Consider the following 12,351-nt stretch of genomic DNA (forward strand, 5'->3'; position numbering starts at 1 on the left):
CTTCAGTGAAAAGCTATGCAAGCTATCTTCTTGATTTCAGGAGGAAGGGGAAGTACCAGAAATGTTCCTAAATTGCTACTTAATATTCTCAGCTTCACAGCCTAAGAGGAGGAGCAGGCAGCTGAGCATCATTGGGGGCTGAAGCGGTGGGTCCTCCCTGGGCTGGGTGGGAACACAGTCCGTCCTGTAGGCTTTGGAAGACAGGCACAAGTGCTATAGAACGCAGCCGCTGCAGATCTGGAAAAGTTTTGTCCCTGGACTGGAAACCTGGGCCAGAACACATTATGCTGTGTTCCTTTAAGACTCTCAAACAATAAGGGAAGTGTTCTTGTCACTCAAGACTCACTGCCCAATCAGGACCTCCAGGCGGATCTGGCTGCCCTTGAAACCACAAGAAATGTTCTTCCGGGTGCCATGTTGCAGTTTCCCTGCAGCTGAGCCGGCTTCAGTGGGTCTGTCTGATGTGCTCTGAGCCCTGCTGCTGGGTGCTGTGAGGCGCGCCCAGGCGAGCTCCGGAGTTGCAACATGGTGAGCACAGGGTCACTCACTGCCCACAAGGGGAAAAGCAGGCAGCTGAGCCTCGGAGCTGAAGTGTTGGGCTCTCCCGGAGGCTGGGTCGGAAAACAGAGGGCAGGCTATTGGAGGACTGGCACAGATGCTAACAGAGAGCTCAGGGTCACTGCAAGCAACAGGAAGGAGCAGGCAGCTGAGCTGCAGGAGCTGGAGTGGGGGGAAAGCAGCCTCCAGATTCAGCAACCTGTGAGATCCTTTGTGGTTCCAGACACTCCCTGGAGCTGGTCGTGTCCTCTGAATAACTTCACTGTGGGGGTTGTATCTATGCAAAGCATTTAGAACAGGAACTTGTGTGTAGAAACAAGTTTGTCAGGATGCCAAACTTGGAAATCCCCGGTTTCTGTGGTGTCTTCTACAAGTTCTACCCTTAGCATTTGACGTTTAGATGTAAGATCCACTTGGAGTTAATTTTGTGGAGGTTGTAAAAGGCATCTCATGTGTTGGATAACACTCCAGTATTAACCTGAGATGTAGAAAACTAGGATTGATGATTAAAGGATTTACCAATCCTTAGGAAATAGTAAATGACACCAAGTAGAATTTAGCTGAGGGAGGAGAGGGAGGACTGCCTGTAAAACACCAGGCATTTGGCTCCAACTATAATAACGAAGGGGACAACTCTGATTTACAATCAGCCACTAGGCCCATCCTCATATCACAGAGCAGACTTCTAACAAGCTGTTCAGAGGGGGCATTACAGGGTCACAACCAACAGTAAGGCTTGGTGTGCCATAAAGGTCCAGTTTGCTTCTTTAGGAAAGCAGAGTTTTGCCATATGGGCAGGACTACACCTGGTACAGCCATTTGAAAAGGAAAAGCATTGTCCTGTTGAGGGTTGTCCTGATTAAGCAAGACTTTCCATGAGGCACCTCATGTAGAGAGAAGGAACATACTCTTCCTCAACCTAGGAAGGCCGAGGTCTTGGGAGCTCTCCCTAAGGCCTCAGTGTATTGAGAATAAAACAGAGCCCTTCTCTAAATCCAGGAATATGCTTGGGAGAGCTGGTAATGGTCTGGGGTCAGGGCCTTTGGAAGGGGCTGCTTCAGAGCCTCTGAACCCAGCTCTTTCCACCCCATGGGGCTGTGGTTATCAGTCCTAAGGCCAGGGTGGGCTTGGCTTCTGCCTTCAGACCAGAACAGGAGAAACAGTTTCTAATGTTTTTGAGATACTTCTGGGGCAGCTTTATTTTATGAGATTCCTCCTCACTTTGTCCCATTGTATGATAGTTTCTGCTGACTTCATAGAAGTCTCCCGTTTCTTTCCATTTTTCTCCTGTAAGTAGTATACAGGATGCTATTCTTCACAGGCCTACTTGGCATACTGCATTGCTCTTGCAAGACTTCCCCACCCCAGCTTCTATGCTTTCTACTTGTCTATTTTTCTTTTCATCCTTCTAGTTAGGACCCTGTAACTGAAGAATGACCTGCTACTTCAGGACACTGCTGTACTTAAAAAATAATTCTGGGAGTAATCTTGCTGTGTAAATCTCCCATCTGTTTAAGTGGCTAGACTTGTAGTCTTCAATCCATATTTAAATTGTTCAAAATATAACTTAGGACCTGAACCTAAAAACAACTTAAGGGTGACAGCCTATGTGGAATACACAATCTCTTCTCAGCTGTCCTCTCAGCCGCTCTTCCATGTGTATATGAATACACACACACACACACACACACACACACACACACACACACACACATATATATATATATATATATATATATATATATATATATATATTATAAATAGTTTTGAAAGTGGTAGGAAGGAGGTGGTGGGAATCATCCTTCAGCTCTACTTGATCAGAATCTCCTGCCACCTGGCACAATGGTTTGATTCATGGAAATTAATTTCAGGGCACAAAACGAGTTTCTGAGATGCAGAGTTTTGCTAGGTGTACATGTGTTGGGGAGGTGGATAGGGCAACATGTGCATCTTGTGCTATAATCTATGTGGCAGGAAGTAGACATTAAATTATTCTTTAACATGATTCTGTGTGTATGCTTCAGTGGGGCTGGGTTTGCCTGAAACCACATAAGAATGGTCATAAGAGGCTGCAGAGCCATAGGCAGCTTTTCTGGTCACCTCCATTTCTAAAGAAATTTCTGGTACATGAAACCTCTGTTTGGGAGATCAGTAGTTGCTGGAGAGTCAGACATAAAACAGTTTAGGGGTCACCTTGAGTTATTTCTGTAGAGGTCTGAAGTCTGTGTTTAATTTCTTATACACATACAATCAAATGGAACACTGGTCAAGTTCACACTGTCCTGCTAGAGTTTCCTTAGGTATTCGATGAAAACTTGAATAGATTTTCAGGGTTTGTTTTCGGCTTTTTCTCCTCATCCCCTTATTCTTTCACAAATATTCTACACATTCTTGATGGTTGTAGCTTTGTGGTAAGTACAAAAGTCACATTGTTATAATGTATGTACTATCTCTTCATAATCCTATTTAGAATTCTGAGCTTTTTCATATGGAATATAGCTTTAGGATCAACGTTTCTGTTATAAATTGTTAAGGCTTTCCTTTGGATTGTATTGAATTTATGCTGCAAATTAAACATAGCCAACATTCTTTTTTTTTTTTCTTTCCTGAAACTACATCATTTTAGTGGTGTTTAGCATTCAGTAGTTTTATACTGGAGTATAAAGGGGTAAAAGATTTTCTGCACTGTTATTTGTTTAGCAAGCTACAGTAAGTGTGTGAAACGGAACCTGGTGTAGAATAATGTACAAAGCCTAGAAAGAGGACTTTATTAATATAGAGTCTAGTGACACAGAATACATTGTTAGGGTCACATAAAAGCTGTCCCACCAAGTATGATATAGTTGAGAAGACAAAATGTAAAAATAAAACATGGTCTAGAATTGAACAATTAATCTGAATGTGACTTGTAATTGTGTGAATGTGACACAGGATTGTGTATTAGCATACAAAATAAACTGATAGCAGTAGGTTGGGATTTTCCATAGATATCAACTAAAATGGATTAAAACCATGTTCCCTTGTTATAGTTGATATAAAGTTACACATATTTAGTGTATGTATTCTGGTGCATTTGGACATACTACCTACCCCCAGGCAACCTCATCACCACAAAGTACACTGTAAACCGTGTTCGGTATACATTCTCATTCCCTCCGTGTTTATGTGTGTCTGCAGCATACAGAGTTCTCATGGAATGACAGAATTGCTCAGGTCCTCTCATTGATCTTCTCAGGATGTTTTCCATGCACTTGAAATCAGTTTTATTCTGATTCTCATGCTCATTGCATGAGGATGAAATACGAATTTCATCCTAAATATGAAAATAATGTAAATGCTCTTTTTGTTGAGGACAAGCTAGGTGCCTTAGGGTGACGCTGTTCTAAGTGAATGAAGACAATAGCAGTGGTTAAAGGATTATACTTATAAAAGACTCTCATAGTGCTGTATCCATTAGAAAACATCAAGCAATTACAGCTTAGGCAGTTTCAATCAATCCACTTCTTTCTGTTTTTGTTTATTAATTACTTTATTGATTTACATTTCAAATGTTGTCACCCTTCCTGAACTTCCCTCCAGGAACCCTCACTCCTTTGCTTCTTAGAAGGTGCTCTCCCACCTACCCACCCACTCCTGCCTCACCTGTCTAGCATCCCCCTTCTCTGGGGCATCAAGCTTCCATAGGACTAAGCGCCTCTCCTCCCACTGATGCCAGATAAGGCAGTCCTCTGCTACATATGAATCAGGAGACATGGACTGGCCCATGTATCATCTTTGGTTGGTGGTTTAGTCCCTGGGAGCTCTGAGGAGTCCAGTTAGTTGATACTGTTGTTGTTACTATGGGGTTGCAGTCCCCTTCAGCTCCTTCAGTCCTACCTGTAACTCTTTCATTGGGATCCCCAGGCTCAGTCAAATGGTTGGCTGTGAGTATCTGCATACTGTCTTAGTCAGGTGCTGGCAGAGCCTCTCAGAGGACAGCTATACAGGCTTCTTTCTGTAAGCACATCTTAGTATCAGCAATAGTGTCAGGGTTTGATGTCTGAGGATGGGATGGATCCCAAGGTGAGGTGATCTCTGGATGGCCTTTCCTTCAGTCTCTACTCTATTTTTTGTCTCTGCATTTCCTTTGGATAGAAACAATTCTGGATTAAAATTTGAGAGATGGGTGGGTGGCCCTATCCCTCAAATGGGACCATGTCCATCTAATAGAGGTGGTCTCTTCAGGTTCTATCTCCTAGATGTTGGGCATTTCGACTAATGCCATCCCCATTGGGTCCTGGGAGCCTCTTGCATCTCTGGCATCTGGAACTTTCTAGTGGTTCTCCCCCTCATTCCCCACCCCCCACTGCTACATATTTCAATTTGTTGTACTGGGCCTCTGGACTTCTCTACTGTCTCTTCACATACCTATCCTAGCCCCCCTTTTTTCCCTCTCTCTCCCCTCTCCTAAAGCTCAAGTCCAAGTGGATCAAAGACCTCCACATAAAACAAAATACACTAAATTGATCCACTTCTTTCTCCCATCTGATTTTAATGTTTAATGCATTCTCATTTGTCAGATGGGTATGAGAGCTTCAGCCATCTTATCGACACTGCAGGTAGCAAAAGGAAGTGAAGGGCAGAAAGAACACAAAATTTAGGTTAAAAACTCACATTCAAAGAGTTTTTCTAACATTTTTAATTGGTATGTGGAGAAGAAAAATTAAATATCAAGCTTTTGTAGCAAAAGTTGTTCCAAAGATGATAAGCAAATAATGCTATTATAGTATACTGTAAAAATGCAGAAATTTGCTTTATTTGGATAGTATGAGAGATTTCTGCCAGTGAGTTATGTTGCATGAAAAAATTAAAAATTTAGTTAAATAACAGACTGACTTGTTTTGTTTGAATTTAAACAATGACAATAATCTATAGTTTGACAAAAATGTAATTGTCGTAGATAAATGACTCATCTCTTTGTTTTCTTGTAATCAAATAATCTACCTTAGATGGTGACATTTTTATCTTTGCTTTCAAAAGTGTGTTTAGACATTTAACCATTTTATATATGAGTTTGTATGTATTTAATATATAATTAATATAACAATACTATATAACATTACATATTTAGTTCTATTATTTGAAAACTAACACAAGAAAATGACCTGGGTTTGTTTCCTGCATGATATATATTTCACATTGCTGAGAGCATAACCTTTGATTTCACAGATGAATTCAGGGCCAATAATGAGCTTGCCATAAACTCCTGTGTGATGGTCACCCGTTCAGAATGAGAATTATATCTTTCAAAATCATGCTTTTTCCATGTCCTCACTATTTCACTCCTTTTTATTCAATATTTTATTTATTTACATTTCAGATGCCATCCCCTTCCCCATTCCCCCCACCCATTAATCCCCTATCCCATCCCTCCTCCTCCTTTTCTCCCTTTATACTGTTTAAATGACAAGCAAGTATTAAGGTCAGTTCTAGGTTGAGGAACTAGCAATACAATAGATGCAAATAGTCCAGGAACAAGGAAGACAATAAACCCAGATAATCAAAGAACACACACGATAATAAACAGAGTCCCGTGATCACTATTTCTAAGGGCTTATCAGGATGATCAAAATATCTGAGCCTACTTCCCTGTCCTAGTCCAAAGTCATTTTCATGCCTGAAGCCTACTTCTTTGTTCTAGCTTAAGATGTAGATTTCTGCCTATAATTACTTCTTTGTTCTAGCCTAAAATTTAGATTCCTGCCTGAAATTTCTTTTTTGTTCTAGCCTAGAATTTAGATTTCTGCCTGAAATTACTTCTTTGTTCCAGTCCAATGTCAGATTCCTGCCTGCAGTCCATTTCCTTGTCCTTGTCCTACGTCAGATTCCCTCCAAGCAGCCCATTTCCTTGTCCTTGGCCTATGACAGATTCCTTCCTGTCAGGCAGCCCCAAAAGCTCTCCACATCTCCCCCTTTTTACTGCATAAACCAAACTGAGCCTGTCTTAGATCATTCTGATAAGAAAGCCTTCCTTACCCATTGTGGAATATGCATTATCATAAGCAATGCACTTCTGTCTTAGGTTGGTAAGGCTCTGTACAGAATATTACTGTTCTTTGGCTATTTCACTTCTTTTTGTTCATTATTGCTTTTCTTCTTTGCATTTTCATTTAAGAAAAATTGAATTAATGTTTTTTATTGGAATAGATTCTTCTCTCATACAATATGTTCTGACTATTGTTTCCCCTCCCTCCACTCCTCCTAAGTCCAGCCTACTTTCCCCCTTCCACAGATCCACTCCACTTTGTCTGTTTCCTCTTTAGAAAAGAGCAAGCCTCTAAGAGAGGATGGCCTAACAAGACCAAACAAGATACAAAAAGACAAGGCAATAGACCTCATATTGAGTCTGGACAAGGCTACCCACTAGGAGGAAAAGATCAAGTGAATCTCAAGATCAAGTGAGAGAGTTAGAGCTACAGCTTCTCCCACTGTAGTGGGAGAAGTCCCACAAAATCAGCATGCTAATGAAATACCTCTCACTCTAGTCTCGGGATATCACAGCCACCCAATAACTCGCAAGACATAATTCTCAATGTAAACAGCAAGAGGCTTTATTTCAGGAATCAGCTAGCTGAGGTCGAGACTCATAATGAGGAGTGTCGACCCCAAAAGCAGAATGTGAGGGGTATTTAAAGGAAAAACCACAAACCTAGGAGTGAGGAGAATACCAGTGTAAAGTACCAGCCCATCATTTAGTCAGTCATGTGGGGAACACCCTGTACATGTTTTTCTCAGGAATTTAATTTTGCTCGACTATCTATTTTGTGGTTAGCCAGTTCTTAGAACCTAGAGCTTGTGAACTGGCTGATCTGCATTCTTGGTTCTGCCTTTTTGTGGTCAGCTAAGTTTCCTGGAACATAGCCGGCCTGGCTCTACTTTATCTGGTAGGGGTCTTAGGCTCTATTCTATCTGTTAGGGGGTCTCAAAAAGTTTCTATTCTTTTCAAACACACTTCTAAAGTTGCCCTCTGACTTCTACATATGTCCTGTGGCACACAGTTGCCCACATACAATGCATTCATATACATAATAAAGTAAAATTGCAAAAGGAACAAATCTATATAACTCTAGATTCACATTTAGTTCTTACACTAACAGCCATAATGTATCAGCAGGAAACCTACTGCATACACATGCAACACCCGATACTTGCCATGCAAGACTCAGATTTTTGGCCATCATTGTAGGCCATTGGTTCTCTCTTAGTGTAAACTTCAAGTTAAACCAAACACTAGTTTGCCACTCCAAGAAGTTTGGTGCCACCATGCCCCTGCACCTCTTGCAGGCAGGACAGATTTTAGATAGAGGATTTTTAGTCAGGGTTGATGTCCAGGTTTCTCTTCTGTAGCCTGTACCTTCTCATCCCAAAGAGACTAGAACCCATAGGTGGAGTCTCCAAGTCTGCACCTGCTTTACCTCTCTATTCAGTGAGCTATGTGGAAGTCGTCCTCAGCAATGCCCCCAGCTGTCAGTTTTCAGAGAATAACCTTCTGTCCTAACATCATCCTGGGTTGTTTAGGGGTCTCCATGGAGCTCCTCTGCCAGCAACTCAACTGAATGTAAGTCAGTCTCACCATTGTGACCCTGCTTGGCTGTAAAGGATGGCCAGTTCAAACTCTGTATTCTCCATTACGGGAGTCCTCACTAAGGTCACCCTCATAGATCCCAGGAAGTTACTAGTATACTAGGACTCTGCATTAACCCCCCCCAAAGCCCCCTAATTCTAGTTATTTCTCCCTGCACTGCACTCTCTCCACCCTCCCAAATGATCCCTCCCACTCCTGTCCCCATTCACTTCCAGTCCAATCACGGAATCTATTCTATTTCTCGTTTCCAGGGAGATCCATGCTTCCCCCTATAGCTGTCTGTTTTACCTGTATTCTCTGAGTCTGTGGATTGTCAATTGATCATCATTTACCTAATAACTAATATCTGTCTATCAGTGAATACATACCGTATTTATGTGTCTGGATCTTTTTACCTCATTTAGATTTATTTTTTTTTCTAGTTGCATCTATTTTCCTGTAAATTTCATGTCATTTTTTTAGCAGCTGAGTGATACTTCACTGTGTAAATATACGACATTTTCTTTATACATTCCTCTGTTGAGGGATATCTGGGTTGTTTACGGTTTCTGACTAAAATGAATAGTTATTTCTAAGGGTTTATTGGGATGACCAAAATATCTGAGTCTACTTCCCTGTCTAGCCCAAAGTCATTTCCATGCCTGAAGCCTACTTTTTTGTTCTAGCCTAAAATTTAGATTTCTGCCTGAAATTAATTCTTTGTTCTAGTCTAATGTCAGATTCCTGCCTGAAGCCTACTTCCTCATCCTTGGCCAATGTCATATTTCTGCCAAGCAGCCCATATCCTTGTCCTTGGCCAATGTCAGATTCTTGCAGAGCAGCCCCAAAGGCTCTCCACCTCTCTGTTTTGTTTTGTTTTGTTTTTGTTTTTTTTTTTTTTTCATTAAGAAGACTGAGCCTATCTGAGGTCGTTCTGACAAGAATGCCTTCCTTACTCAGCATGGAATATGCATTATCAAAAGCAATGCATTTCTGTCTTAGGGTTTGTGCAGAATCTTACCCATCTTTGGCTTGCCAGCCTGTTAATTTAATAACTCTTTCTGGGGGTCCACTTTCAGGTTCAAGCCATGTACTTTGGCTGCCAATGTGTTGATGTTGTTAAAGACAAGCTTTAACATAATGGGCAGGAATAAAATTATTCCCAGGATAAGAAGGGCTAGCATGATCAAGCTGTATATACCATTCTTAAAGCTTGACCAAAATAGAAATACTAAATACTGACCTCAGACTGTGAGTAATTTTATCAGCTGTATCTATTGCATCAACACTCAGCAGAGCAGCATTCTTGAAATTCAGAAGCTCACTATGTTAAACATATAGTTAAAACATCCAGAGAGGTATTAGGGTTATTGCCAAATATACTGCAAGGGTCTTTAAACTTCTTCCTAATTATAGTGACTACCACTGTACATTTTAGAACTAACATGAATCCAATGGTATTTGGCATGACAGTTGAGATGGCTCTTTACCCTTAAGTTCTGAACCTCCTTCTGATAATTTGAATAAGATAAAGAGCATCAATCCACTCTTCAAAATGCCTATCTAAATCCTCTTGTATATTCAACACATTAGTAACATTGTTTGCTAAATGATTAACAAAAGTAGCTGTCTTAACATCTCTTGTCAAAGCAATTGCAGAAGCAGTGGTGCTAGCAGTTAATGTAATTAAAGCTGTTATACCAGCAATAATCAAGCCCACTGCCCTCTTGCTTCTGCTTAAAGCCTGACTCATTTCTTCCAGTACTTGCAGGCTATTTTTAGAATACCAAGGTTCTGTAATACTCAGGGCAATAAAACAAAAGCTGGTTGATAGACCTCTGTAACTGGCATGCCAGATTTCAAAACACAAACACAATTAGAAGGTGTACATTCAATGCAACTTACATTAAATACTGTAGAAGAAACAAAGGTAATTTTAACATGACAATTAAAAGAGCCTTGACACATGTACTAACACCTGTTTGAAATGCAGATCCTGCCCCAACTTTATCTCTTGATAACATAACATCATAGAAAATGGCAGCTAACTTCCATATACATCTCTGAAAATGTCCATCACCAGACTTCCAATCAAAGACTGTTATTTCCAATATTGGATTGATTTATAGACCAGACCATGACTGAGTCTGAATAACTGGTCACATTTAAGAACAATACAATAGTCATTACAACTTCTCTTTTTGATTCTCTGTTCCACAACGTCTAAAATCTTGAGGCAAGGGAGCTTGTCTCATCAGGAGTATAGGTAAGCAATGGTGGGTGGGGAACATATGTCCAATTCAGCTTTCAGTCACCATTGTCAGGGCACTCAGCAAGCTCACAAGTCAGCATCATTCTTTGTCCTGGCATCAGGACCATGGCATGCTCCTTCAGCGTCCTGCAGGAAAAAACATAAACATGCCCTCTCCCCCATATTTAATTCCTGATCAGGATCATGTCATATGCTAGTAAGTGGATCCTTCCCTTTCACCTATGCATAAGTATGTCTAGTTGTAGTGTGCCATAGACACTCAGCAGAAAGTTCCTTGACCTCCAAATTTTTCTAAAGAAAATTTAAAATTAAAAAATAAAAAGAACATGATTTAACCTCTCCCACTGATGCCTGACAAGTCCATCCTCCTCTACATATACAGCTGGGGACATGGTTCCTTCCATGTGTGTTCCTGGACTAGCTGTTTAAACCCTGGGAAGTATGGTTGGTTGGTATTGTCGTTCTCCCCATGGGGCCCGCAAGCCCCTTCAACTCCTTCAGTCTTCTCTCTAGCTCCTTCACTGGGGACACTGTGATCAGTTTGATGGTTAGCTGTGAGCATCTGCCTCTGTATATCTCAGGCTCTGGCATTGCCTTTTAGGAGACAGCTATATCAGGCTCTTGTCAGCATGCACTTCTGGACATCCACAACAGTGTTTATATATGGTGATTGCATCTGAGAGGGATCTCCAGTTGGGGGCAGGGGAGTCTCTGGATGCTCTCTCCTCTAGTTTCTGCACTACACATTGTCTCATATTTGGTCCTGTGAGTATTTTGTTACTCCTTCTAAGAAGGACCGATGTGCCCACACTTTGGTCTTTCTTTTTCTTGGGCTTCATGTGGTCTCTGAGTTATGCCTTGGGTATTGTGAGATTTAGGGCTAATATCCACTTATCAATGAGTGCATACCATGTGCGTTCTTTTGTGATTTGGTTACCTCAATCAGGATGATATTTTCTAGTTCCATCCATTTGTCTAAGGATTTCATGAATTCATTGTTTTTAATAGCTGAGTAGTACTCCATTGTGTAAATGCACCACATTTTCTGTATCCATTCCTCTGTTGAAGGACATCTGGGTACTTTCCAGCTCCTGGTTATTATAAATAAGACTGCTATGAACATAGTGGATCATGTGTCCTTGTTATATGTTGGAGCATCTTTTGGGTATATGCCCAGGAGTGGTATTGCTGGATCCACAGGTAATGCTATGTCCAATTTTCTCAGGAACTGCCAGACTGATTTCCAAAGTGGTTGTACCAGCTTACAATCCCACCAGCCATGGAGGAGTGTTCCTCTTTCTCCACATCCTCAACAGCATCTGCTATTACCTGAGTTTTTAATCTTAGCCATTCTGACTGGTGTGAGGTAGAATCTCAGGGTTGTTATGATTTGCATTTCCCTGGTGACTAAAGATGTTGAATATTTCTTTAGGTGCTTCTTGGCCATTTGATATTCCTCATTTCAAAATTCTTTTTTGAGCTCTGTACCCCATTTTTAATAGGGTTATTTGATTGTCTGGAGTATAATTTCTTGAGTTCTTTGTATATGTTGGATATTAGTCCTCTATCGGATGTAGGATTGGTAAAGATCTTTTCCCAATCTGTTTGTTGCCACTTTGTCCTATTGACAGTGTCCTTTGTCTTACAGAAGCTTTGCAATTTTATGAGGTCCCATTTGTCAATTCTTGGTCTTAAAGCATAAACCACTGGTGTCCTGTTCAGGAACTTTTCTTTTGTGTCCACATGTTTGAGGCTATTCCCCACTTTCTCTTCTATTAGTTTCAATGTGTCCAGTTTTATATGGAGGTCTTTGATCCACGTGGACTTGAGTTTTGTACAAGGAGATAAAAATGGATCGATTTGCATTTTCCTACATGCTGACCTCCAGTTCAACCAGCATCATTTGTTGAAAATGCTG

The 12,351-nt window shown here is 41.0% G+C and overlaps 1 protein-coding gene across 1 annotated transcript in view; it reads left to right on the forward strand.

Moving 5' to 3' along the window:
• Positions 1-386: 386 nt before the first annotated feature.
• Positions 387-12,351, forward strand: part of LOC117693543 (uncharacterized) — a 72,952-nt gene continuing 60,987 nt past the window's right edge. The window contains exon 1 of the mRNA XM_034484266.3: positions 387-528. Coding sequence (XP_034340157.3) covers positions 526-528 — 3 coding nt within the window. The 5' untranslated portion in view covers positions 387-525. The remainder of the gene's footprint in view (positions 529-12,351) is intronic.

Source organism: Arvicanthis niloticus, chromosome 21 (assembly GCF_011762505.2).
Source record: "Arvicanthis niloticus isolate mArvNil1 chromosome 21, mArvNil1.pat.X, whole genome shotgun sequence".
In the NCBI taxonomy this organism is placed as follows: Eukaryota; Metazoa; Chordata; class Mammalia; order Rodentia; family Muridae; genus Arvicanthis; species Arvicanthis niloticus.